The 27,201-nt window shown below is 38.5% G+C and overlaps 3 protein-coding genes across 11 annotated transcripts; 1 reads left to right on the forward strand and 2 right to left on the reverse strand.

The window, feature by feature from the left end:
* The first annotated feature begins 5,363 nt into the window (after positions 1 to 5,363).
* On the forward strand, positions 5,364 to 11,632 carry LOC116256015 (palmitoyl-acyl carrier protein thioesterase, chloroplastic). 2 transcript variants are annotated; one of them, XM_031632133.2, is made up of 7 exons: positions 5,364 to 5,707; positions 6,742 to 7,361; positions 7,452 to 7,585; positions 9,635 to 9,748; positions 10,078 to 10,249; positions 10,499 to 10,567; positions 10,873 to 11,632. In XM_031632133.2, the coding sequence occupies exons 2-7, from the start codon at positions 6,813 to 6,815 to the stop codon at positions 11,095 to 11,097; spliced, it is 1,263 nt and encodes a 420-aa protein (XP_031487993.1). In that variant the 5' UTR covers positions 5,364 to 5,707; positions 6,742 to 6,812; the 3' UTR covers positions 11,098 to 11,632. The 2 variants fall into 2 exon arrangements, with proteins under 2 accessions (XP_031487993.1, XP_031487994.1); XM_031632134.2 differs by having other exon boundaries at positions 6,789 to 7,361.
* A 1,170-nt stretch (positions 11,633 to 12,802) lies between these two features.
* LOC116255856 (pre-mRNA splicing factor SR-like 1) lies at positions 12,803 to 19,375 on the reverse strand. 6 transcript variants are annotated; one of them, XM_031631936.2, is made up of 6 exons: positions 19,227 to 19,282; positions 18,728 to 18,801; positions 18,161 to 18,645; positions 17,770 to 17,850; positions 16,178 to 16,249; positions 12,803 to 13,947 (listed from the first exon to the last, which is right to left on the reverse strand). In XM_031631936.2, the coding sequence occupies exons 3-6, from the start codon at positions 18,446 to 18,448 to the stop codon at positions 13,060 to 13,062; spliced, it is 1,329 nt and encodes a 442-aa protein (XP_031487796.1). In that variant the 5' UTR covers positions 18,449 to 18,645; positions 18,728 to 18,801; positions 19,227 to 19,282; the 3' UTR covers positions 12,803 to 13,059. The 6 variants fall into 6 exon arrangements, 3 of the variants coding, with proteins under 3 accessions (XP_031487796.1, XP_031487794.1, XP_031487795.1); XR_004172982.2 differs by lacking the exon at positions 18,728 to 18,801 and adding an exon at positions 15,894 to 15,989 and having other exon boundaries at positions 13,808 to 13,947; positions 18,161 to 18,662; positions 19,227 to 19,375; XR_004172983.2 differs by lacking the exon at positions 18,728 to 18,801 and adding an exon at positions 15,894 to 16,053 and having other exon boundaries at positions 13,895 to 13,947; positions 18,161 to 18,662; positions 19,227 to 19,375.
* Positions 19,376 to 21,083: 1,708 nt separating this feature from the next.
* LOC116255567 (MADS-box protein AeAP3-2-like) lies at positions 21,084 to 25,360 on the reverse strand. Of its 3 annotated transcripts, none has more exons than XM_031631434.2 (7): positions 24,881 to 25,360; positions 22,548 to 22,617; positions 22,255 to 22,434; positions 22,117 to 22,153; positions 21,977 to 22,011; positions 21,394 to 21,554; positions 21,084 to 21,302 (listed from the first exon to the last, which is right to left on the reverse strand). In XM_031631434.2, the coding sequence occupies exons 1-6, from the start codon at positions 25,021 to 25,023 to the stop codon at positions 21,396 to 21,398; spliced, it is 624 nt and encodes a 207-aa protein (XP_031487294.1). In that variant the 5' UTR covers positions 25,024 to 25,360; the 3' UTR covers positions 21,084 to 21,302; positions 21,394 to 21,395. The 3 variants fall into 3 exon arrangements, with proteins under 3 accessions (XP_031487294.1, XP_031487295.1, XP_031487296.1); XM_031631435.2 differs by having other exon boundaries at positions 22,255 to 22,416; positions 24,881 to 25,359; XM_031631436.2 differs by having other exon boundaries at positions 22,255 to 22,413; positions 24,881 to 25,358.
* Between the last annotated feature and the right edge of the window lie 1,841 nt (positions 25,361 to 27,201).

The following is a 27,201-nucleotide window of genomic DNA, read 5'->3' on the forward strand; positions in this document are numbered from 1 at the left end:
ATTTATTTATTTCTTTTAAAACATCCTTACAGTTTTATGTTTCATTAAATGTATATATTTTAAATTCGTAAAAATATAATAATAGTTTTCGCCCATATAAACCACTGAATCCAAAGTCTGGCCGATCCAATTTAGTTTTCCATTTTTTGAACACTGGGTTTATGGTAAACCCACTACCAATTTTGTCTTCCTGCAATGACATATTTATATTATTATTATTGTTATTTTATATGGTCCATTTTAATTTTTTCAGTTTGTCGGGAAAATCTGGTCAGGATCTAAGTTAGCTGCTTAATCGAAAAATAAATGTACGATGAATTTCAAAACATCAAATAAAAAATTTCATGTGTTAAAAAGTAATTATTTTTGAATTAGAAGAAATGATCCAAGAGATAAGAAACATAACCATGCTTTTGCGGGATTTGGTTTTGCGCAATTCAAACTAAAATACACCGTTCCAAAAAAAAAAGAAAAGAAAAAAAAAGCCATGCATGTCTGCTGTCATGTGATCATGTGGATGGTAGGAGGAATCACGTTTTCTATAGAGAGAGAAACTATTTTCAAAAGATATAGAGTGAGAGAGTACTTCTAAAGCAAATAACCTAATAACTATTAGGTAAAATGAAAAATTAAAATACTTTTAATCTGCAGAACCTTATTTTTCCGAATAACTTGCTTTTAGTTAATCGATAGTTTACATTAAAAATTCTATATCATATAAGTTTCACATAAAGGAAAGAAACGCCTAGATTTGAGTCTTCATTTATTAAATCATAGTATTCCATTCATCTTTCTCCTCAAGTCATGAACACGGTCTTCGCAACATATAATATTTCTTGCGGGCTTCTTCTCTTTGGAAGAAAGGATTCCTCTCATTTCAGAATTGGAATTTAGGTTTGACTTCTAGGATCATTAATGGAGGCATCTTTCCTCTTCCAGCAAAATTAATATTTGAAAAATTATGAGAAAGGCGCATAATATATGGCCAAATAACAGACAAGTGCTTAACTGTTGAGATAAATTCTTAAAGTCAACTGTCGGTAGAGGTGAACTCGATTTGAGTCGAGCTTGAGTTCAGTGGGCTCGAGCTCGGCTCGACTAATAAGACCTCAAGCTCGATGGAACAACTCGAGCTCGACTCGATTAAGGCTCGACAAGCTCGTTTGAATATAATTGATATTTATCGTTACATGTTGAGTTTGAACTCAACTCGATTAAGACTCGACGAACTCGTTTGAATAAAATTGATATTCATCCTTAAGTGTTAAGCTAGAGCTCGGCTCGATTAAAGCTCGAAGAATTCGTAAAGTCGTTTGAATATATTGACTTGATTAAGACTCGACAAACTCGAATAAGGTTCGAGCTCGACTCAGTAGTTACGTATGAGCTTGAACTCAACTCGATTATTTAAACAAGTCAATTCATTAAGCAAATGGCTCGAACTCGTCCATGAATAAGTTTCTATATAAAATGACAAGGTACCCTTACTAAGGGATATTTCTCCACATTTGGCTGATGAAAGATATTTTTGTTTCTAGAATGCATATTTTTGGCATTTTATATTAAAACTTGATATTTTTTGTCATTAAGCAACATTTCCGTAATTTTCTTTGAAAAGTTGAATGCCTATTTATTAGCTTTTAAAAATTGAGTGCGAAGAAGTTGCCGTGTCAATGATAGTTTCGTCCACTTCCACCTGTCTAAAAGACTGAATTTAAGTTGAAAGATGTGAGCAGTTTATCAATTCGGGTGCATCTTTGTTACTACAATTTGGTAGGAGTCCAACTAATTTCACTTGTCGAGCACACGCAAATGGGGTCCATTGCGCGCTTTCGTGTGTGACATGATGAGTATCAATGTCATGAAGCTTTTTATTTGTAGGCGCCAAGTTTGAATAAGGATTCGAAAACATGAACTATTTGTTGTGTAGCAGTGTTTTCTAGAACAAGTCACGTCAAGAGGGAAGCCCTCGTTCTGCGAGTGCGTGCTTTGTGCAATTGAAATGTAAAAGTCAAGTCAGTGCACAACTATAGGTAGAGCCAACGCGTAGCGAGTGTGTTTATGAAAAGTGATGAGCTAATGTCATTCAAAGTTGCGAGTGCTCATCGAAACTTTCTAAAACGTCGAGCAAAGTTAGAACCAGAACTTTGCGGACTTTCTAACCCCGCCTCCTTCCATTATCTTACTAACTGAGTTATCGGATGCAAAAGGCGCACAACCAACATCAACGTGAAGTGCGAAACAATTATTTGAGGTCTACTGTTAGACCCCGACCCCCAGTCAAATGCTTTGTTGAATTAAAAGACGGTCACTTTTTATATAACACTTGACAACCTCAAGGAGTGTAGCGTAGCTGGTAAATACGAGAAACTAAAAAACTGCATATCCTTTGTTTGAAGCACATGAGTGCTATTTTTCTATGCTTCAGGGGGTGAAGTGCTGCGTCAAACTAAAGGTATGTTGTCTATGTAATCAAGTCCGATGCAGACTAAGGATGTCGATATATCAGATTTGGATCAGGTATTTGGCCGAACCGTTTAGAATAAATTGGATAGAAAAAGAAAATTAATATTTGATTAAAAAATCAGATCAAATTTAGAATTAAGAAATAACATTTGATCGGATTCAGATATACATAAGTATATGATTGGGTTCGGATTTGGAACGATTTAGTTTTAAATAAATATTATATATTCAATGCTGTTACATTTGGAAAATCAAACAGATTCGCTTCAAAATTCGGATTCGGATATGAATATAAAAATTAGATTCCTATTAAATTCAAGCTGTTGTTCGAAGATAACTTTTCTTTGTTCATATTTGAATTCTACCAGAAAAAATGAATAAGAATTTGTGTATTTAAATTCGATCCATTGACATTTTTATGTGAAACTCAAAGGGTGGGGTGAATTAGTGAATGTCCACTCCTCAGGTTTTGTCCCTACTACTTCTATAGTACTCAATTAATTTGAATGTGAAATTTGTCTGTATACTCATGATGGTACAATGACGATTGGATGAAAAGATTTAGTTAGTTAAAAAGGTTGCAATTTCCATTTGTATTCTCTTACGTAATTGTTGAGGAATTAGCGAAAGGTAAACATGTTTTCAATGCATTCTATTTCTTTGTGGACAATGACCGACAGCGAATGGGCCTTTGTCTGTGATCGCCAATCGGAATGTTCCCCTCGCGATCTTTGGACGCCGAAACTTTGACTCTTTCCCAAGCAACTCAACTGTGATGGTGGAATTCGTTTCCCAGTAGTAAATATTTCTCATGACATGGAGCGGGAATTTCTCTTCCCCTTTTGTTCTTTATTTCATTTTTTTTTTCTTGCAATTTTACTTGGAAAGTGAATGTTCATGAGCACCACTGCAAGCTACTTGGTAGGTTTTCTCGAAAAAAAGAAAGCAATATGTATGACTTTTCAGAATTAATTACTGATATAGCTGCTATAAGACATCTCCAAGAGGTTTGGTGCAGCCGCTGGAGTGAGGGCTGGTAGGTGGTTAGTCTTTGTTTCGAACTCACCAGGTTGGCGGGTCTCTCCCGCTCACCCAAAAATCTGGGTACAATTGTTTCACTAATTAGGGCCAATTAAAGTGTGGCTTACATAATTCTAAAGAAAGTGCGCTACCTAGAGCAAATCTGTTGTGCATAATTCACTACCATGTGCATATAAACCTAAAGCATAATGTGTTTTTTGTAATCTTGATATCTTTAGCAAATATGTCCAACTCTATGTCAAGCTTTCATGAGTGGTAGATGAGCCTACTCCTAAGTACTCCATGCGCATAAGTATGCACACATTTAATTTTGCATAATTGGTTTGTTTGGCCTATTAAAAGCCCCACAATGGGTTTCAAACTTGTTCTCAATCCATACTCATAACCACCTTTGTATAGAAATTTTAAATAAAGATCAAGTGATTATAAGAAAATATTAATGATGTTTTATTTAGTTTTTTACAATTAGGCCGAGAAATTTTGTCACGCGCACATTGCGCAACGAGAAATTGGCTAGTAACCCCACCCCCAGGGCCTATGCATGGGGATCACTAATTTAAGTTTCGCCAATTCAAAATTAATTTTTAATTATTCCATTATTTTTTTAGTATAAATCTCGACAAAAATCACGCTCATGTAAAAAATCTTAGAGGATGCTACTATGTATTTAAAGCATATGTTTGGTTTTGAGTGCGTAGGTAGTTAACAATTTACTGCCCAAAAAAGAGGTCTGAAGGCTTTCCCATTCATTCTGTCTCTGGGGTCATAGGCTTCATCAGCATCAACGATTACGACCTGCAACACAAGAAGCAATGTACACTATTAGTGACCTAAGCAGGCTAACCCCTTGGAGCTATCATTTTATTTTAACATTATTATTCTCTTGAGTTTGTGGGTTCACTACACAATTAGTTTTTAGAGTGAGTTTGATATTTGTGAAATATTCAAACATTGGTTGTTAATTTGTAATATGTTTGGTGTTCAAAACAACACAAACATTGTTTGTTTTGTATTACCTTTTAGATTTTTTTTAAAATAATCCAGAAACCCAAATCCTTTTTTTTTTCCTGCTTAAATGTTTGTCTTCTTTTAGAATAAGTCCCGTCGTTATCTTAATTATAGAATAATTGGCCTTTTTTTATTTTTTCAGGACGACAAATAATGTTAAGTGGTATGAACGAATTCCTTTTAGTCGAAAAAGTAGCATCATGAGCTATTTAGCGGAATCGTTGAAACATCCCTTAAATGACACAAAACAGACCATCCAACGAGGCCAAACAAACAAGAACATAGAGCAGTATGCAAGTTCAAACTTGTAATTATTATCTTTAATAAAAAATAATAAATATCTGGATCTACAATAATAGAGTAGCAGTGATATATGGGTTAACACATTTCATCCTCTGTTTTTGTTGATTTTAAATTATTTTTTATATAATTTTTTCAAATATTTAAAGCTTTAAATGTATTTTTAAATTAAAAAAATGGAGATTTAGGCAGGGTCGGATGCAACTACGTCTTAGAGAAACTTGTCAGGATTTGGAAAGCCAGAGACGTGACTTGCTTGAATTCAAGGTCTTGTTGCGAGCCACCTGGTTGACGGGTGCTACTTTTTTGCCTAGAATAGAGTTTTTCAGATTGCAGTACACAAATGGGGTCTGGTCAAAAAATGATAAAATGACAAGGGCTATTCTAATTATGGTGAAAATTTTCGGCGAATTGGAAAATGTATTTTTCTGCATGGAGACTCGCTGCGGGGGAAAAAGACTGAACGCGGCCCAAAAAATAATGATGATAATAATAATGAAGGGAAAAAAAGGGCGCCAGTATAAAAGGGGGTCCAGGCCGGAGAACAACTGCCATCCAACAAGGGAAGAGGGAGGGAGAGAGAGAGAGAGAGAGGGAAGCACGCTCTCCTCTCTGTTGTCTATCTGGACGCTCCCTTTTCTAGGGTCTTCTTTTTGGTTTCCCCCATCTGCCGTCCGCCTCTCCTCTCTCCAGCTCATCGTCTTCTTCCGGCGTCTTCTTCTTTGTTGAAGGAGAGGAGGCTTTTGGAGATGACGATCTGAAGGCCCGTTGTTTGCTGCTCGTTTATTGTTTTTTCTTCGTCGTTTCCACTTCACTTCGTAGATCGTTGTTGCCTCATTACGGATCGATCTCGGAAAAGGAAGCGGGAGGATAACTGCGCAGGAAGTAATAGGTGCAGGTTTTTCTTTTTTTCTCCTTTTGCTTTCGTTTTTCTGGTGTTAGGACTCGTTGTGAAGATCATGCGTGAAGCTGCGTCGCAAGTTTTCGAATTTGTGCTTCTGATCTGCGCGTTTGATTGTTGTTATTTTTGTTGTTCGAAATTTCGGTGATCGAACGCGCTTGGATTTGTTCGTTTTGTTCTTGTTTTAGACGAGATTGAGCTTGCTGTTTTCCTGAAAAAAGTGTTGCACTCTGAAATCCGTCGGTTTTCTTTTCTCTTTTTTCTTTTTCCTTTTCCCCTGTTATTTCCATCTTTTTGAGGTGGGAGAAAACAGAGGTGCATTTTTCTTATGATGTTTGTTTCAGGATTAGGCGCATTTGTCCTTTTCGTTTCTCATTTCTCTTCACGCTTTTGTTTATTTTCCTTTTTCTACCATCTGTTTTTTTTTCTTTTCCGAATTTAGGTTTTATTATCCATTTTTGGTTGTTTATTCGTTCTGGAGAGCCCGAACCTTTTTTTTTATCGTTTCAAGAAAATGTAAAAGAAGGGGGAATGACATATACTCTCTCTCTCTCTCTCTCTCACCGTTCATGTTTTGTTTTTCTTCTTCCATAGAAATATTACAGAAATGTGAAAAACTTCATTCATATGATTGGATCTGTTTTTGAACTATTATTTTGTTTTTCAGTTGTAAACAAATTGTTATTTTGGTTGGTGATGATTTTTTTTAGTAATTTTTTTTTCTGCTCTTAGAAATGTCGCTGATTTGCTTTGTCCTGCTCTAAACCAAACTCATAGTCAAGGTTCTTCGACCTCCCGGTGCATTATATATGATATTGATCGAGTTTGTTTCCGTTTCCTTTACCTTTTTGGAGCTCCATATTCTTTTCCTAGCTCATATATTTATTTTTGCTTTTGTGCCGGTATTGTTTTCATTTTTTGGCTTCTAAGCAGTCTGAATTATGTTTTTTTTCTTTTTTTTTTTTTTATCTGGATGAAGACTGCTTGCACAATTCTAAGTCATATTACTGTTTTTTTGAATACAGAGCTGCAATAGTGATCATCTGAGTTGTGATTATATGCTTTCACTCAGGGCGTGATTTCTGATAGACAAACAATGGTTGTTGCTGCCGCTGCTGCCATTTTTGCTGCCGCCTCGGCCTTGTTTTCGCCTGATCCTCGCCGTGCAAAGCCCAAGGCAGGGCTTGCAGGTGGTCCCGACAATCTTGATACACGTGGGATCAAATCAAAGTCTAGTAGTTCCGGAATACAAGTCAAGACAAATGCTCATGCTGCTCCAAAGATAAATGGCAGCAAGGTGCTGCTGACAACGCCTGACAACGGAAAGGCAATTGGGTTGCATGACGTGGACACCGATGAAGTCCCCTCATATTCATCTTCCTCTCCGCAAGCAAGGACCATTATCAATCAGTTACCTGACTGGAGTATGCTGCTTGCTGCAATCACAGCAATATTTTTGGCTGCAGAGAAGCAGTGGGTCAATTTTGATTGGAAGCCAAGAAGGCCGGATATGTTGATGGATGCTTTTGGACTGGGAAGAATTGTTCATGATGGTTTTGTTTTTAGGCAGAACTTTCCAATTAGGTCTTATGAAATTGGAGCAGACCGGACTGCATCTATAGAAACGTTAATGAATCATTTGCAGGTAATATTCAAGAGTAAAGCAAATTAAAAATATTTCAGATTTTTTCATGCTTGTGTTACAGTTCATTGAGCTGTTTTCTCAATCAAATAGGAAACGGCTCTTAACCATGTGAAATGTGCTGGACTCTTGGGGGATGGATTTGGTTCAACGCCTGAGATGTGTAGGAGGGATTTGATATGGGTTGTGACACGGATGCAGATTCATGTTGATCGATACCCTTCTTGGTGTGTACCTTGAAATTATATTTAGCATTGAATTTGGAAACTCTGTTCTACTTATAAATAGCTGTTTTTCTGATTTCTGAGATAGCTAGGTTCTTCGAATTTGCAAAAGGTACATTTCAAGCTGTTGTATCTAGATGTCATATAATTTGGAGAAAGTATAAAATTAAAGACAGTTTGAGTTTTCTTTTTTATCCTGATGCTGCATGTTGTCTCCCATCTTCATGGCTCGCATGATCATGCTGATTGTGGACTGTTCCTGTTTTGCTGGAACAAGTAGAGGTAGGCTCACATGAAAATCATAGCATGTTTATCTCTATGGATAGGGACATATGTTGTGTAATGCATCACATTCTCTTGTAGTTAACATTGGCATTCATGAGTGTGTGCCATGATAGCGAGCAGGCAACGCTTGTGCAGTTGATAGTGTTTGTTGGTGAATGAGTTGACAAGACTTGTATTTTTCATATCCCAATTTTTCACTATATTTTCATATTTCTTTTACAATTTCCCTTATTTAGGTAGACAGTAGGAACTACATTAGAAGTTCTTCTCAAGAATGGCTGAGAAGAATTTAACTGGTAATAGTTGTCCACAGAAAGCTGTTGCATCATTGCTTGGAAATTGAGTTTTTCATGAACCAAATTTGAACTGAAAATATAAGCCGGCTCAAAATGCACATAGAGATTTTCTGTGCCAAGTTTCTAATTCATAATGCTAGTCATGAAGTTGTGTCTGAGCTTCTTAAATCCTGTAAGCATCATTAACTGCATAACTTTTTCGGTTCTAAATTGACCGCTTTTGAATCCTGTGTTATATCTTCCTCAAAAAGGCCGTGAGGGGAAAATATTTGTTTATTGATCGTAATGGAGGAATCTGTGGGGTTAAGCATGATATGTTTTGGGACTTACATCAATGAATATGTTCTTCAAATCTTTTATCATCAGTGTGAAGGACACTGTTGTTTATCGGTGTCCAGGAAAAATTAACTTGGATACACTTCTATTGCTACTATTTCCTATGGATTAAAAATTTAAGACATTTTTTTAATCAAGAATAAAGAAAACTATAGGTGCTTTGCGGTGAAGGAAGGCATTTGAGGTTGGTGACATGTATATCAGTTTTGAGTTCTGGTTTTTGCAACTGACAAGGATACCAAGGGATCGTTTGAATATTGGTTGGTACTGGACTTTCCAGTGGATAAAATTTGGGGCACCTGAATAGTTCTTGGATTCAGAAATTTGTACTGCTCTTTCTTCTCAGTTCCCTTTAAATTGCATTCATCAAATGTGGTCCTCAACAGGATCAAGTTCATTGTCTGTATTTTGGCATTATTACTGTGTATATTTATATCTTTTCTGTCAATATTATCTTATCATTTTCTGTTTTTTTTTTTCCGTCTTCTGAAAATATTTATTATGCTATATAATTTTATCTCCAACTCGTGGTCCAAGTGAGTATCTAATCTACCATTGAGTTTACGTGCTTGAGTTTACACCATGATATTCTTAATGGGCTGGAACCGCTCTGCTTATAGTTGCAGAATATAAGGAAGTGCACACTACTTTTTTCACGTTTTCAGGATCTTATCGTCATCCACCGTCCTCATTATGTGCATACCTAGCTGAGATGGTTCAGTTTATCTTTTACTGATGAGAAAGATGTCTTCAATCTTATTTTTGTCGTTTTTTTTTTCTCATTGCAACTTGACAGGCTCAATCATTATTGATTGTACAATGGAACTGTTTATGACATTATAGCTTGATGGTTGTAACTACCGTTGAAAGCATATATAATTTATTAGTACAATAGTACCAACTAGACAGATAACTGATGGTCCTGTCTGCCAATGCATTTGTTTCTCCATCTTCATGAAGTAAATTAGCTCACGTTTTTGGCACCAAATAATCGACCCGAATGCTATGCTTATGTATCTAACATCCATAGAGACGTTTTTTATGTGGTGTCTAATGAATCACTTGCGATCCCGTGGACAATATATTTCATTGGCTTTCATTTCAAATTTTTTATTTCATTCTCCGTTTCTCGCAGGGGTGATATTGTTGAAGTGGACACCTGGGTTGGTCCATCGGGAAAAAATGGCATGCGGCGTGATTGGCTTGTGCGTGACACTCGTACTGGTGAAACAGTGACGAAAGCTACTAGGTCTGGATTTACTTTCTTTTCTTTTTCAAAAGGTCCGGGGGTGGTGGCTTGATCTCAAAATTTTCATGTAGGAAAGTAGAACCCTTCCCCCATTTTCTCAGTGTTGTTCTCACGCTAGCCTATTTGAACTTACAGGGATGAGGTTAGGTTGACTTTTGGTCATATTAATTGCTGGCCACGGCAACCACTTCACTCTTGTTTATTCTGACAATCCGCAGAATAGCTGTTGTTGCGTTTGTGATGCGAATGATACATTTTTCCAACCAGTATGCAATTCTTGCCCATCTTTGGACAATCATCTCATTGCTGCTTTTATTTGTTTCTTTCAGTGTTTGGGTGATGATGAACAAGAAAACAAGGAGACTCTCAAAAATTCCAGATGAAGTGAGGGGAGAAATAGGGCCATATTTTGTACAGGATGGACCCATCATTGATGAGGATGGCAGGAAATTACCCAAACTTGATGACAGCACTGCAGGTCATATCCGAACTGGCCTAATGGTAAGTTGGAGAAGTGAAATAGCCATATCGAGTTTACTCTTCTCTCCTCTTCATGCCACCCATTGACCTGGTATGACCAGACGTGCTTGTCAGATTGTGCTGTGGGTTAACTCGTCATTCCACTTGATGCAATAGTTGGCCTGTGAATCTGTTCTAGTTAGAACTCAGCGAAAGGGAGTCAGAAATTAGGGCCCATGTTTGTTGCACCTCTGATTGAGTGTAGTATGACTTTGTCTTCAAAATTTGCAGCCTCGTTGGTACGATCTGGATGTCAATCAGCATGTTAACAACGTCAAATACATAGGCTGGATACTCGAGGTAACTCCTCTCCTTCTCATGGCTTCTAGGTAGCTTTTATTGTTGGTGTCTGTTGTCTTTCTGGAAACCGCCGGACCGATCAGACGTCTGTTGCTCATTAAATAGCATGTACCATATATCAGAACCGTGCCAAAATTTCTGCAGGAACTTCCAGGCTGATCAATTTTTTTTTCCCTGAGGCCATGCGCCTCCAGTTTGATTAAAACTGACAGAAACTTATCTAGTTGGAAAACAACTACCTGCATGAAGTTGGATTGTGGCTGTTTCTGTCGCTTTTTGTTAATTACAATTTTGTCTCTTTGTAGAGTGCTCCGATATCAATTCTGGAAAGCCACGAGCTGGCGGGGATAACCCTCGAGTACAGGCGCGAATGTGGGCGTGACAGTGTCCTGCAATCACTGACCAATGTGTCGTGCGAGGAAGGCGGCACTGCTGGCATGGAGTGCACCCACCTTCTTCGACTTGAAGATGGGGCTGAGATCGTTCGTGGCCGGACTGAGTGGAGAGCCAAGCCCAAGGCAGGCCCGTGAAGGGTTGGTCATCCATCTTTCGTTCTCACGTCCTTCCTTGGCCAAGACCTCCACCGCCACCTACGCGCTTCACTCGTGTTGCTCATTCGCTTGCACTGCTCTGTAGAATCTAAAAATCTGTCCTCCGTTGCGTATATATATATATATATATATATAGATATATATATATTTCTATAGTTTCCTTTTTTTTTCTTCTTAATTGTTGAAAATCCGTGTAATTATTAGGCACTGTTTTTTATTTTTATTTTATTTTTTTAATTATTGTTGTTGCTGAAGGATTTAGAGGGGAAAGGAGAGAAGTTTATATATACATGTTATCTGGTCGTAAGATGGGGTTTGGATGTTGACTGGGGAGGAGGTTCCTTCTTCATTTGTAACTTCTTAAATGATACTGTAGTTCCTTCATATCTCGCTATTGGGATGCCCTGGGCAAAAGGGAGGAGTAGGAGAAAAATGAAAGGTCTTGTTTTTCTTCGAAATTGTGTGAAAGACTAGTTTGAATTTTGAATTGTAAAAGCCATCTGGTTCGTTGCTAGTTCACTTCACCACGTCGACTTCCAAAGGGACGGGAGCCGTCTTTCCTGGCGAGTTTGCCTTCAAAGGTGCTATTTTTTAAAATAAAGAATGCTAGTGTCGGGTACGCCGAGGCGTCCGTGGAACGTCGTATTTGTTTGCTCACCAATATTGGCTCTTTTCATAAGCAAAGGTGCCATCGTTTGCCTTTTCTTTTTTCTTTTCATTCTAAACATCTTGGTAAACATTGTAAATATTTAATAAACCGAAAAAGTGGGAACTAACGGCGCCGCTGGGGTTTGGGCTACATGGGCGGGAACGATGGATTTCTCTCGATGCATGGGCTTAACGTGTAGGACGTGCGTCGTGAGTAAGGTGGTCAAAACATTCTATAAAGCAAGGATTTACAAATTTACAAATATTTTTATTCCAGCCGTTCTCATTAACAAGAGAAAATCCCTTTTGGCAACTTCAAATTCTCCTTGACAAATTTGGGGGACGGAACAGGCAAACCAGGAGGATGGCTCATGGCCAAATCATGCCGTTTCAAAGTGCATTGTCCGTTATCTCTTTAACAGCCTTTCTCGGCGACTCTGGTGTTCAATTAGAAAGAAAATGGCGACACCCGGTGATTGAAACCAGTGCTTCGTCCGTTCAATCCGCCAACAAAGAAAAGCCTTTACCATGTGCCTTGTGAGCTTAAATGATAAGTTAATGTGACCGTAGATGGCCTAAGAGTTCCAATCTTTCGGTTTTCCTCGCAGACCATGATGACATTTTAACCAAGTCGATACATTGGCTTTGGAAAAAAATTAAGTCGGGAACGTCATTTACTGCTTCTTGAAGCCCTAAAACTGCACCAAAGTGTGCCGCAATCCATGTACGAGACTAGTACGACTGGGCCAAACTCAATATCCCTTCAAAGCTTCCCACCATATAAATTTCTGATCATTGTGTAATCCTATTTCTTTTTAAAACTTTTCAAGAGCAAGGCAGGATCCCTACCCTTAGAAATTCGAACAAAAAGTCGTAAATCTGAAACGGGCAAAATCCAAAGCATTTTCCGTGGGACTTCAGTAAACACCCATAATCAGAACCTACCATTTAAATCAGTATTGTTGGTGAAGAACGATGAGCTGGATTGATGGAAGCTGCACATGTTGGGCACCTGCTGATGTACACGATAATCATGTAACAAACATAATAAACATGTTTAAAAGTGACCAAAATTCCAGAAGTTTTCCATAAATTTCAGATGTAGTCTGCCCTTGCAGCCATTCAGTAACAAAGACAAATGTAGACAAACTTTGAAATTTTGGAGCACGAAGCTTTAGCAGGATTCAAATACCTAAACAGAGTTATCGTATAAAAAACAGAATTTTCTAGATCATGCTCATTTCATGTTGGTCTTTAATTTTACAATCAAGCGAAGGTACTAGGGCAGCCATTCTATCTCCACGTAGCACCACCAAGCCTGATAACATCTTCACTGCTACTGTCCTTGACAGTGTGGTCCATGCTGCTATCACCTTTTCGATCAGCGGAAGCATCTCCATACAGGTCCCTCAACTTTGCCAGATTGCTTGAAACTGCACTTTTTTCCTTGGGGGCATCCTTGAATGGACTTGAACGAACATCTGCACTCGCACTCCTGCCTGACATGTGAACACTACGACTCCGACTTCGGCTTCGGCTCCTGCTTCGGTGTCGAGAGACAGAATCACGGTGTCTGTCCCGGTCTCCTCTCTCATGATTGCGCATACCATTCTCTCTTTCTGGATACTTTGAGCGGTAAGAATCTCTGCCATCACGCTCATATCCATGTCTCCTGTCTCTGTCCCTTACTCTGTCCCGCTCTTTGTCACGGTCACGTTCCCTATCAAGGTCACGGTCACGATCTCTATCACGGTCTCGATCATGGTCTCGGCTTCTCTCACGATCTCGATCATGGTCACGGCTTCTCTCACGGTCTCGATCATGGTCCCGGTTTCTCTCTCGGTCCCTATCAGAATCCCTACGTTCTTTAGAATGAACACGGTCTTTATCAGGGGATCGGCGAATGTCAGTATTTTCAATCCTTTCACGTGGTGCTGGCAGAGTCCGACGAACAGGAGAGGAGTCTCTTGTAGATGCACGGTGTGGAGCACGCTGACCAAAGGACACAGAGAGGGCAGCTTTTACTGAAGGTGGCCTTCGGGCAGTGTCATCAGATCCATGGCGAGTAGCTTCTCCAGTGACTCCACTATGTTTTGTAGGAAGCTTCAACTTCTCAAGGTTAGTAACAACTTGCCGCATTACAGGAACCGGGATGCGCGGGAAGAGCGTGTCAAAGTAATACTGCATTTTTTAGTCCAAGTAAATCATTAACAACCAGTAATCCTTTTCTGAATTATCATCACTTTATCATCCAATTAAGCATCTTATTGTTGTACATAAAATGACAGGAAGGAAAATGTAACAGCCATAGAACAATTGCAACTGTAACCTAAACAGATTAACCAGGCAGAAAAAATATCAACAGAAGACTGAAGCTCCTTCTGGAACAGCCTTAGTTCCCTAGGTTCACTAACTCATATTGCATTATTTGCAAAGATCAATTAAGCCAAAGAAAAAAAGGCTGCAACCAACATGCAGCCTCAAACACAAAAGTATTGGCTGCTAATACGCAGTCCCTACCATTGGAATTAACAAAATAAAACAAGGTGAAATGTAAGGACAATCTCCCAGCTAGGCAGCCTTGAGTTGAGCTTTGGACCCTTTCAGCATTCTTTGGTTTACTTCTTTATTCATTGGTTATAATAAAGCCCAGCGAAAGGCAAAAGCTGATGCAATGCTTAAGACAAGTGTTTCTTCACAACCATAAATATCTTTAACTGTAGTTCCAAACATGTAACACTCAGCTTTCCAACCAGGCTTCAAACGTTGTCACCAGTTTTGTTGGTCAAATTGCTGGTTATGAAAGACCCAAATTCCATTCCACAGGAAAATAAAATTTGAACAAAAATATGACAAGTTTTGATAAAATATAGGATTATGGACGCCACTGGCTATTTGGAGTGAAGCTGTTATCCCTCTTAAGCTATGTCTACTGGATAAAATAATCTAACAACCGAGCTGTAAAGAAGTGATACCCTAGAGACAAATGGCTGGGACCAGCATATGCATAACCCATGCAGAGCTAGGTCACCATTTCAATCACCAATATATCTCCGCCATATCTTCCCATAAGACAGAGATCTATTTTTTTTTTTAAAAAAGACATAAATCCGCCTGGATTTTAGAGCCAACAACATAAATTCAATTATTGTTTATTCTGAAAAAGGCATTAATAGGAAGTGAAAATTGTGTTGCCTTGTAGAGACAAATGATGATGAAAACTTCCGAACTTAAGGTTGATCGGAAAATTGTCAAGAAAAGTGAGAAGGTGTAAGACAAGGTTCAAGACAGTCAACATCCTTAAATAATGTTTCACAAAACAATGGGAATAGATTGATTAGTGGGCTACCAATTAAAGACCATTTGGTAACCCAGTATTTATCTCCAACAAAGCCGTAGCACAATAAAATTGAATATTTGATCACACATTCACCTACGAAGTGAGAAGTGCACTAGTAGCATCTGAGTGAATGTTACCCAAACAAACAAATTATGACAACATAACCCCATCAGGATTTTGGATCAACTATCATTTGCAATGACTTGGTGTTACTAGGCATAAACAAAAACAATCGGCAGTGAACATTTCCAACAACTGCTAGGTGTGAGCCTGAGTGACATGACCCAAGTAACAAAAATTCCTTAAAACTTTAAAAGTAATTATATAATGCCAAAGCATAAAAGAACTCAGAATTTTTAAATTCCCATACAACTGGAAGTAATGCAAAAGATTTTTCAACAAAACCAACATCGGCATTTCCAGTTGCCAGGTACAACATTCTAAACCGACTGTTCGTTTGATTTCCCTCCCGATATTTACTAGGATGCAATCCAACCACTTTAGCAAGAAACCTTGATCTGTGAACAATTTTAGCAAATGTACATGTCATAGATCAATGGGAAGTATCATGAACATATTGCTTTTTTGGGTTTTTAGACAAGTCATAGGTTATGCATATAAAAGAAGGTGCAGTTAAAAGACAGGAATGACAAATGTCCTATGAGAACAGGAAAATGTTAAAGCATTTCAAACTAAATAGTAGTTCAGAATTTGAATTTACAAAAAAGTGTTTGTCAATAGTATTGCCTTGGAGCAAGCACTTTTACTCAAGAGCAACATTACAAACCTTACACAGTTCAGCAGATAGAAGCGTGCTCTCTTCTCGCAGTACGTCCACACCAACTGAGTGGCCCAGTCATTGACCAAAACCACTACATGGCAACTGCTATTGTGAACCATCAAATCCAGATCCAGATTATTGTGAAAGATCAATTCCCAGGATATTGCTACCCATTTTATTTTAACATTCAGTAGAGAGGAGGATCAGTCAAGCTCAACAATTTTAAGAACAGTCTGCACTTACATGCTTTCTTCTGTTACAGATAATAAGTGAAGTAGCTAAGTACTGACCTGGCCAAGTAGGAGATCACGTACATAGACACCCATGGTAGTCATTCGCCCATTTGAACCTGGAGAGAACTCCTGCGGATGACCAAGAAGATACCTGAATTTGCATGTGATACTAGCATTGACGTATGCTTTTCTAGGTTTCAGAAGTTTAGTCACAAAATTTGAAAAAGAATAAGTCTTCAAATTTAATGCAAGCAGAGACTGTCGTAAAAGTTAGAGAATCAACAAATGATGCTCACATTAAAAAACAGAAGAGTCAAAATGATTACTGTGAAGAAAAAGCCACATATGATATACCTCACCATAAAATAGCTTATGAAAATTGGAAAAAAGAAAACAGGCAAAAGAATCTTGAAAAATTTTGCCTGATCTGTTTGGCCTTCAACCACTCAATAAGACATGGAACAAGCTCAAAACAGAACGAATAAATTAAACATATTAACGATAAAAGTTCCTTCAACCACGGTGCAACTACCTTACGAAATAGACATTGTGCCTATGGTTGCTAACTGGTCAGACTTATCCAATTACTTGCACAAACATGGATTGATTTAGTCAAATCTGGTCCCAAAAAACAGGACTTAGACAGTAATCAGGTTCAGAATCCCCATCAACTAACCTAATCCAAATACAGGTCAGAGATAACACATTGAAGGAAGATGACAAGAACAAAGAAAATTAGAAGGAAAGGGATAAAAGCAGAAGAAAAAGAATTAAAAAATTTAAAGAAGAAGAAGAAGAAAGTAGGACAAGAACCTCATCTATATATGAAACAATCATTTCAAGTACTAGGGGTTATTCGTTACATGGAAGTTAATTGTTTTTACTTTTTAGTTTAGTGTTTTGGAGAAGAGGGCCCCCATACAAGCACAGTTTGGGGGAATGTTGCTTTTTCCATATTCAATAACAAGGAAATTAGCCGTTCGTAACGAAAAAAAAAAACAATATCAATATCATGTCCTTAAAAAACTGAATGACCTAGCCATTTCCTAACTTCTAATTTATTTTCTCCTCTTCGGTTGGTAAATATTGCTACCCAACTCCCTTATACCTTGCCAATAAGTTTCTCTTGGATAAAACTCCATTTCTCTTCCATAACATTTAACTTTTCTGCCACATTTTGGTTTCACCAGGGAAACACAGTAAACTAGTGTTGAAACTAGTACGTGGGACTAATATGGTGATCTTTAGCAAACATTTTCTTTTATGACTACCGATAGAAAATCAAGTAGTTGATAAACTAATATGAGACAAAATAGAGCCTAGCACTCAAGAATTTGACAATCTTTTGACTGTTTCAGTTACCACTATGGCATTTTTCAATTTTTAAAATATACTCCTGCAACTAGCATATTTCATGAAAAACTGATTATAAGACCTAGTAGACTTGCATATGATTGTTTTTTCAATTCTCAAGAATTCCTGTCTTCATGGTTGACAGTTGTTAACTAACGCAACTTTTGTAATATTAACAGATAAACACAAAACAGAATAGTAAAGGACAAAAAAATGCAATCTAAGGACGGATTTCTGTTGATTTTATAATGAAACGTAGCACCCACAGTAGTTTAAATTTAAATTTATGGAAGTACCTCGTCATCTTTAAGATAAGGTTCAAACCAGCCCCACAGCGTCTTTGGCTCTGCAGCATAGCGAAGGTAGAGGAACCCAACCTGCAGATCATGATATTACAATAATACAAAGTTACAGTATGGAGTGAACAAAAGAAAAAGTGTGGGCAGTTATATCATCGACAAATTACAAGAACTAGCCCATGCACTATCACATAGCAGAAATACCACGAAAACAGATTGAAAATAATTAGACTCTGTTGGATGCCAAAGAGACTACTTACTAGTGGATGGAAAAATATAAGCATCTTAAATCATTCATCACTTAATAAAATGTACGGACATGCTTGTACAGCATACACATATGATACTACGGGTGAATATGGCGAATCAGTGACAGAAGAACACTTACAGCTCTAATATATGGCGAATCAGGATGCTTCAACAATCCATGCATCTGCTTGACAGTGAGTTTCATCGTGAAAAACTTGTACAGAAGACAGAAGGCTGTAGAAGGCCCCCTGCAGTTGCCAGTCATCCACGGTTCCACATGATCCACTTGATTGTATATCTCATCAATGACCTCATGGTAAGTCTTTAATCTATAAAGCTCCTTAAAGTAATCAGAGGAAAGAATGTTCATACAGAGAACCTTCTCCAACAAAGAATCAATTGGTTTGCCGGACGTCTGTATCTCCATAACTCCCTGAAGAAGCTCCTAGCTACTCGAAAAAATATGGATGAAGCTAGACGGAAGCTTAGAAGGAAAATGTGTCACTGCAGACGATTCTCGGTGACACAACTACTGAGGGATACGCACGACCCTTGACAAGAACCTAATCCGGAAGCAGCACAGACTGCAAACTGAACAACGCAGACATACGGATTCCCTTGTCGCTGCAAAAGCATAGCCCCTGAGTAAATGAAGTACCATTAGAAAGCTAGATAAAAGAAAAAAAAGAGCTACAAAATGCTTCACATTTTAAATCATTCGACGTCCCATGGTCCGGTCGCCCAATCATTAGTCATCTCTGTTGACTCAAAATGGGCACCCTGAACCACCCAAAATCCATACGGCAAAATGTCAAAGAAACGAAAAATTAGAAGATTCGATAGAGCAGCAAGAGACAGCAGAAAAATAATGGAAGAAACATACGTAAACCAATAACCCCCAATTTTTCCTCACTGCCTCTCAGCGAATAACCAAAAGGGCACGGTTTAAAACCCTAAAAATCACTAGAAAGACGAATAAACAGTAAAAAATGAGAATCCCCAGCAACAGAACTCCAGAGAACCCTTCCCGATTTCGATAATGGACGGAAGCAACAGACAAGCGACCATTCTCAACAAAATACGAATCATGAAGAAATGTAAAATCAGCGGCTAAGGAAGAAACGCACAAGCCTAGCAACATCCAAGGTGATCCTTCGGACTAAGAACACTCTGAAAGAAAAAACCACAAGAGGGAAGAATTTTACCCTCGTCTTAGCGCGCTCTCGAGCGGGATAGAAAGAGGGCCAGAAAGAGAGAAGGCAAAAGAGAGAGGGCAAAATGATGGGAAAGGCGTCAAGCAATCGGGATTCGGGAGCCGATGATAATAAGCATTTGGACGTAATTACCCTTCCATTTTTCGAATTTTCTAATGTAATCTTCGTTATGTTCTCCTTCTGAGGATAAGGGAAGAAGGATATAACCGGTAGTCGCCCCGCCTTCCTTTCAAATTAATTAATAACCGGATATGAATTTATCGGATCTTAGGTCTGAGATGATTTTAGGTTATCGAGAATCTAAAAGCGGCCATTTAACGTATTCACCTTAATTTCACGTTATTTATTAGGATTTGAATTCGGCCTCTAGTTTTCAAAACTGATTCAGATGACACTAACATGATATTCGACATATATATGTAACTGGGTGGATTTTTTTTGGATCCCATTTAGATCCAAGTTTCTTTCCCAGTAAACGAAATCAAAATTGGATCTATAAGAGCTTACAAAAAGAAAAGAAGTTCAAACTTTCCGGGCTTTAAGAATCTATATGCACATGACGAAGACGCCATTCTGATGGAGCTTCTTATGTTTTACCGCTTGGTATGCAATCTATCTGATTGGTTTTGTAGAAAAAACATCTATAAATAGGAAATAATGGTAGGTTTATTACACTTATTGTACACTTCTCATTCTTATTCTAATGTGGATGATGATAGTTTGCCATTGACCTTAAGAGAAAGTCGGTCTAATGCCCATCTGTATCATTCCACTAAGACAACAATTGCTACAGATGGGAATTAGAGCGGCTTTCTCATAAGGGCAATGCTAAAATTTCAGCGCCCTTATTTGAACAGGAATGAAAAGTGTACCTTGAATCTGAAGGGTTGGTTGCCTGGAAATCCATCATTTTAATATCTTTGTTCTAATAAATTTCGCCGAGGAATTTTGTACTTTGTTGACCTGTCTTGAAGATGAAAGCATGATCAGTTGGAAGAAACTGCTTTTTGTTTTTCTCTCTGATTGAGGAAAGATACTTTTTGATTGGATAAATATATAATCTTTTGCTATATGAATCTATGCTGGTCTGTTGTTTTACTCTTTGGAAGGTTTGATTGTGTTTCATACCATGCAATGGCACACGTGATAGGACCCAACAAGTCATTAGATAAGATAGTTACTGAAATCAAAAGCTGCAGCCAGAGTTGAACTGTAGCCGGAAAAGTGGAAGTAAAGGACTACTGCGAATTTACAAAAGGTAGAAGAAGACGAGGAGAAATAGAAAATAAAAGAAAGATCGTGAGGTATAGAAATAGAATCTGTCATGCTTTTGCCTGTCGAAAAGTTGTCTTGTATTCACTCACAGGCATGCATTCTTGGGGTCTGGTTTTTAAACTGAATGTGGTAGGAAGCTAATTCACGGATCAAACAGTCCTTCCTCTTTTCCATGATCAGTAGATCATGAGAACCTCATGCCAAGCTTGATGGATGGAGGCGGAATCGGGAGATTTCAACAGTGCAGGCCATCGCATCAACTAGAGACACTTGAATGCCTGCTTCTCTCCTGCTCATCGGAGATGAAAGATGGAGACCCATTTGTTGGGTTCCTGTTTGGATGACTGCACTTCCAAAACTCATTCCATTCTGCCATTACTCTTGCATCCTTCCAAGGAGTCGAGTAGAAACAGAATTGAGAAAGTTTTTTTCCTCTTGATATCCCAGTAAACCGCGGGTTGTTACAGAAAGAAACCCCCAATCACCAGATTTTTACTGTTTATTTGATGGTAATGGGCAATCACAACTTTGTTATTCAAAGGAAAAGTTTCAAAACAAGACATAGAAACATACTAGAAAAGTAAAAATTATAAGATTACATTAAAAAAGTTAATGTTGCAGTAATATCATCATGGTAATGCCACAAAAATCATAATGGTTTAACCCGAGAAGCGGTGTAGCTGGTTGAGTTGGTGGGCCGATGAAAGATTGATTGTCGTGGGCATTACTCCTTTGGACTGGAATAGGCTCTTCACAGCATCATTCCAGACATTTCATCATCAGCAAGACAGCCTGCAGATAATCAGATAGTGATCAAAGTAGTGAAATATATAAGATTCAGATGACAGAAGTACGATACAGAATGGACGGTGTGAAGGTGTACCTTTATGTTCTCGGTTTTTTCAGATTACCGGAGCTGCATGCATGGTGATGGAGGTTTGGATCTTCCAGGTTTGGCTGAGTGGGTTGAAGCCCGTTGGAGAAAGGAGGAGAAAGCTGAAGCAGGTCTCTGGATTGCTCTGTTTTTTCTGTTTCTTTCTCTCTCTAGAACATGGAAGAGAACTCGTTACATGGTCGAAGAGGAAGACGGAATCAGCACGAAAAAAAAACAAGAATGAATCACCAGTTCAATTTTGGTAGGTATTGTAAGGCGTGATTTCTTATAAGATTCAGATCAACCAAATCTTTATGGGATAATATTAGCCTCTACTTAAATTTCTTCTAGTAGCACCTTTCCATGCCGATGTAAAGTGAATAAGAAAGCACACTTATTCGACTAACAAGCAGATACACCAAGCTAGATTTTAACTTCTATAAGTTACAGATTTTCAGGCTGAAATTTCAAACAAAACTCGCATAAATATGAACCGGAGCCAAAGCCTATCCAACCAAAAAGAACAGTTATAGATCTGCAGAAATGGAAAACAGGAAAAAGAACGAAGTTGAAACTTGAAAGTACAGATTACCGCTCTCGAGAATTTTGCTTCCAAAATGCCCGCCACTATATTCAAAAGAGAAGACAGTTAACGTGATCTTGATTTTTGTTTATAACTTTATGGCATGATGAACTAAATGAAGAAACCATGCATTTAAGCACAAGTAGTACCTGCCTCCGCAATTCTCCCTTCTTGGAGCAACTCGATCTGCGTAAGCATCCATGTGTTAGTGCACCCCATAGACAGAGAGGGAGAGCGAGAAAGAGAGCGATAGAGCAGAGCATGAGGAGTTGTCGTTGTCATTGTACCTCTCTTGAGCGAACTCGATCTAGAGAAACTTCCAGTCGCTTCTGAAGGTTTTTCATATCGGTTTTGGTGAGAGTGGTGAGATCCTCCCCAGTTAACTGTCGAATGGTTGCTTGCAGCTTGTCATTCTCATTCTTCATTCTCGTCATCTCACGGTATATCTGCTGGCAATGGTCAGGAATCTTATCGAACTCAATTGTGAGAATCAATCTTATGTACGATATTGTACATCTTACAAATTTACGTAAAAGGAAAAAAAAAAAAAAAAAAAGAAGATCTGTCGCTGCTGACCAACCTGTTTATCATCGTCTTCCTGAATTTGAGTGCTTGATGCTTTCTTGAATCTATCAATAATCTGGAGCATGCTGCAAGAGTGACCACTTTCTATTTCATCATTTGATACATGGTAATAGCTACTATGCGCTCACAAGGATGAAATAAATATTCTATAACATGACTAACAACGTGTAAACACAGAAACAGAGTATAACTAACAATGTGTAAACACAGAAACAGAGTATAGACATCTGATTACGAAAATTATATTTTAGAAGAGAAAACGTGTAAACGTCTAAAGAACTGGCAGATTATTAGTGCAATCGACCAACAAAATGTGGTATTTAATTGGGTAGCTCTCCCTTCATAATCGTTAAAGTTCCTAGATTTGGAATTCTTGTTTATATGTCCTGCAGGGTCACTAGTAGCAGTTGGATTGAAATCTTAGCATCTAGGCTCATCTAAGCTACACATGGCAGCAAAAGTTTGTATGCATGTCGTTCTTGTACCATACAAATTACCAGCTCCTCCTGCAAATTTCACGAAGAGAGTCATCTACTTCCTTTCCTTAACTTCGCCGTTTTTTCTCAAGATGAATCTTGGGAAATTTAAACCTCAAAATTACTCAAGAAAAATAAAAAGTCGAGAAGAAATCTTTAAACACAAACATGTAAAAATAAATTGCAAATATCACGAAATCAAATCCCATAAGTTGGTGACACAATAGAAACATATCCCGATGCTTGTGATTATATGCTCGTGAACTAATGTCTAAACAAGCCCGGAAATGATGAGCTCTCATTGGGACTCTGCACCATTTCTCAGTGTGCAGGGTGGTCCTACTACAGACTTAGAACAGTCTGCCTGTTCAGATGACCTGCAGACCCACATGGCAAACCCAGTACCGCCATATCCTCTACTTGATGTCTGCCTGTTTAATGTCTTGTGCTGCTGCTCATTAACCCCAAGACTTAGTGAATTTGGTTCGACTATCGTGATTCGTTTATATAATCATTTTGATTAACAGCCATGCGTCAAATAATTATGGTTCATGATCATCGCATGTGTCCAGCTTCTTCATAACAAGCATATCAGAACAAATTATTTGATAGGCGCCTTCGATTTTTCAGTCAAAATAATCCATTGGAGAAGAACATGGACTCAGAAGCTCAGACAACATGTTCAAATTAAATAGAAAGAAAGCAATTCTCTAGACCTAGATCCTAGGCAAGAGAAAACAATTGTAAAACAGAACAGCATTGCTGCAACAGGGATATATGGAGGTTCGTTTATATAATCCTTTTGATTAACAGTCGTGCGTCAAATAACTATGGTTCATGATCATCGTATCGCCAGCTTCTTCATAACAAGCATGTCAGAACAAAATTATTTGATAGGCGCCTTCGACTTTTTAGTCAAAATAATCCATTGGAGAAGAACATGGACTCAGAGGCTGAGACAACATGTTCAAATTAAATAGAAAGAAAGCAATATCATTTTCATGTCAAGATTTACCCTAGCATCTATAAAACCATCTGAAGACAGGCTTCACTTCATCAAATTTTCTAGACCAAGATCCTAGGCAAGAGAAAACAATTGTAAAACAGAACAGCATTGCTGCAACAGAGATATATGGAGGTTCGTTTATATAATCCTTTTGATTAACAGTCGTGCGTCAAATAACTATGGTTCATGATCATCGTATCGCCAGCTTCTTCATAACAAGCATGTCAGAACAAAATTATTTGATAGGCGCCTTCGACTTTTTAGTCAAAATAATCCATTGGAGAAGAACATGGACTCAGAGGCTGAGACAACATGTTCAAATTAAATAGAAAGAAAGCAATATCATTTTCATGTCAAGATTTACCCTAGCATCTATAAAACCATCTGAAGACAGGCTTCACTTCATCAAATTTTCTAGACCAAGATCCTAGGCAAGAGAAAACAATTGTAAAACAGAACAGCATTGCTGCAACAGAGATATATGGAGGTTCGTTTATATAATCCTTTTGATTAACAGTCGTGCGTCAAATAACTATGGTTCATGATCATCGTATCGCCAGCTTCTTCATAACAAGCATGTCAGAACAAAATTATTTGATAGGCGCCTTCGACTTTTTAGTCAAAATAATCCATTGGAGAAGAACATGGACTCAGAGGCTGAGACAACATGTTCAAATTAAATAGAAAGAAAGCAATATCATTTTCATGTCAAGATTTACCCTAGCATCTATAAAACCATCTGAAGAAAGGCTTCACTTCATCAAATTTTCTAGACCAAGATCCAAGGCAAGAGAAAACAATTGTAAAACAGAACAGCATTGCTGCAACAGAGATATATGGACGAACCTGGAGTTGGGACTGCAGTACTGGAACATCTGCCCGCTGCTGGAAAAGATGATGTGTCCGACCTGGTCATCGTTGCGAAGGGCGAGCTCACGGGCCTTCGTCAGCAACCAGCCCCGCCGCTTGGTGGCGCTCCCGCTCTCCATCGCAATTTTGAAACGCGGTGATGAGCAGAAGAAAGAGAGAGAGAAAGAGAGATAGAGAGAAAGAGAGAGATGAATGTGGTCTTGGCGGAGTTGCTCTCAGTCATGAATTTAAGGAGCTCAGCCGGCCGGCAAACGAAGAAGGGAAAAAGGAAAAGGTGGTACTTGAACATCTGCGAGAGAGAGAGAGAGATGAAGGGAGGTGCTCTCAGTCACGGATGAGGTCTGCCGGCAATACCAAGAAGGGAAAAAGGAAAAGGTGGTGTGGATGGGTAACTGTGCTCTTGTCCCATTTTTGGGAGGGGAGAATAGAGAGCCCTGCACTTTTTTGAGATGGACAAGAAAGAATAAACAAAAATCCCTGATTTTAGAGCGTTTGGAATTTTAAATAAGGAACAATCGCACGCGCCCCGACGAATTGAATTGGAGGGATTTCAATCGGATATCCACTTACATACGTCAGCATCGTCACCACGTGGAGGTAGAAAGTTTCTTGGCTTGTTTCTCACACTAAACCAGTTGTTACCGGTCCTTCATTTATTTCTTGTTACCTCATTCACGTCGTTGAGAATAACTAAAAACAAACCATTCAACCAGTTGGAAGACACACTTGGGTTACCCGAAGCGACCAAGATCAACCCCATGCCCACTTAAAACCAGGTAGAAAAGAGGCACTGTCACGGTTACGGATCTCTCATCATCTCTATTTAGAGCAGTGTTGTACGTATCGTACGATACAGGTACGATAAACCTCCATTTGCGATACAGGGGGTGTATCGTATTTTACAAACGATACGATACGTATCGTACGATACGGCCCCGTATCGTACGATACGTACAACACTGCTCTAAATAGAGATGATGAGAGATCCGTAACCCTGACAGTGCCTCTTTTCTACCTGGTTTTAAGTGGGCATGGGGTTGATCTTGGTCACTTCGGGTAACCCAAGTGTGTCTTCCAACTGGTTGAATTGTTTGTTTTTAGTTATTCTCAACGACGTGAATGAGGTAACAAGAAATAAATGAAGGACCGGTAACAACTGGCTTAGTGTGAGAAACAAGCCAAGAAACTTTCTACCTCCACGTGGTGATGATGCTGACGTATGTAAGTGGATATCTGATTGAAATCCCCCCAGATTCAATTCAATTCGTCAGGGCGCGTGCGATTGTTCCTTATTTAAAATTCCAAATGCTCGAAAATCAGGGATTTTTGTTTATTCTTTCTGCGTTTTGTCCATCTCAAAAAAGTATAAAGAGTATGAAGGGTCTCGAATAAATGTTACTTCAGGGCTCTCTATTCTCCCCTCCCAAAAATGGCACAAGAGCGCAGTTAGCCATCCACACCACCTTTTCCTTTTTCCCTTCTTGGTATTGCCGGCAGACCTCATCTTTTAATTGAGTCAAAACATAGGTATAAATTCAACATGGTCCACTTAATTAATTTTTGTATTTAAAGTTAATGCATTATAATCAATATGTACGGTTTCCATAAACGTGAGAAACATTTTTCTAAGTTTCAAAAGAGTATTTTCCCTTTGAAATAATATAAAGTTAATTAAATTGAATTTGTTTGGATCCATTCATTCTTTTTCACTTTTTTGGAGCCGTGTAAAATATGTGCAACTGTAAATATGTACAATTGTCAACGGGTTTAAATTAAATCTCTAAATAGAGATGATGAGAGATCCGTAACCCTGACAGTGCCTCTTTTCTACCTGGGTTTAAGTGGGCATGGGGTTGATCTTGGTCGTTTGGGGTAAAACCCAAGTGTGTCTTCCAACTGGTTGAATGGTTTGCTTTTAGTTATTCTCGACCATGTGAATGAGGTAACAAGAAATAAATGAAGGACCGGTAACAAGTGGCTTAGTGTGAGAAACAAGCCAAGAAACCTTCTACCTCCACGTGGTGACGATGATGACGTATGTAAGTGGATATCCTATTGAAATCCCCCCAGATTCAATTCAATTCAATTCGTCAGGGCGCGTGCGATTGTTCCTTATCTAAAATTCCGAACGCTCGAAAATCAGGGATTTTTGTTTATTCTTTCCGCGTTTTGTCCATCTCAAAAAAGTATGAAGAGTATGAAGGGTTTTGAATAAATGTTACTTGCAGGCCTCTCTATTCTCCCCTCCCAAAAATGGCACTACCAAGGGATGAATTAGAAGAATGAAATTCAAATGG

Source organism: Nymphaea colorata, chromosome 6 (genome assembly GCF_008831285.2).
Source record: "Nymphaea colorata isolate Beijing-Zhang1983 chromosome 6, ASM883128v2, whole genome shotgun sequence".
In the NCBI taxonomy this organism is placed as follows: Eukaryota; Viridiplantae; Streptophyta; class Magnoliopsida; order Nymphaeales; family Nymphaeaceae; genus Nymphaea; species Nymphaea colorata.

Excerpts from the sequence above, each read along its gene's own strand:
- LOC116256015 (XM_031632133.2), top strand. The coding sequence starts at position 6,813 with ATGGTTGTTGCTGCCGCTGCTGCCATTTTTGCTGCCGCCTCGGCCTTG. Across the intron at positions 7,586-9,634 it reads GTTGATCGATACCCTTCTTG|GGGTGATATTGTTGAAGTGG; the intron begins GTGTGTACCTTG and ends CGTTTCTCGCAG. Across the intron at positions 10,250-10,498 it reads ATATCCGAACTGGCCTAATG|CCTCGTTGGTACGATCTGGA; the intron begins GTAAGTTGGAGA and ends CAAAATTTGCAG.
- LOC116255856 (XM_031631934.2), bottom strand. The coding sequence starts at position 18,448 with ATGGAGATACAGACGTCCGGCAAACCAATTGATTCTTTGTTGGAGAAG. Across the intron at positions 17,851-18,160 it reads ATTCGCCATATATTAGAGCT|GTTGGGTTCCTCTACCTTCG; the intron begins GTAAGTGTTCTT and ends CATGATCTGCAG. Across the intron at positions 13,948-16,177 it reads GTGATCTCCTACTTGGCCAG|TATTACTTTGACACGCTCTT; the intron begins GTCAGTACTTAG and ends TAAAAAATGCAG.
- LOC116255567 (XM_031631434.2), bottom strand. The coding sequence starts at position 25,023 with ATGGAGAGCGGGAGCGCCACCAAGCGGCGGGGCTGGTTGCTGACGAAG. Across the intron at positions 22,618-24,880 it reads TACTGCAGTCCCAACTCCAG|CATGCTCCAGATTATTGATA; the intron begins GTTCGTCCATAT and ends TCACTCTTGCAG. Across the intron at positions 22,435-22,547 it reads AGGAAGACGATGATAAACAG|ATTCCTGACCATTGCCAGCA; the intron begins GTTGGTCAGCAG and ends GAGTTCGATAAG.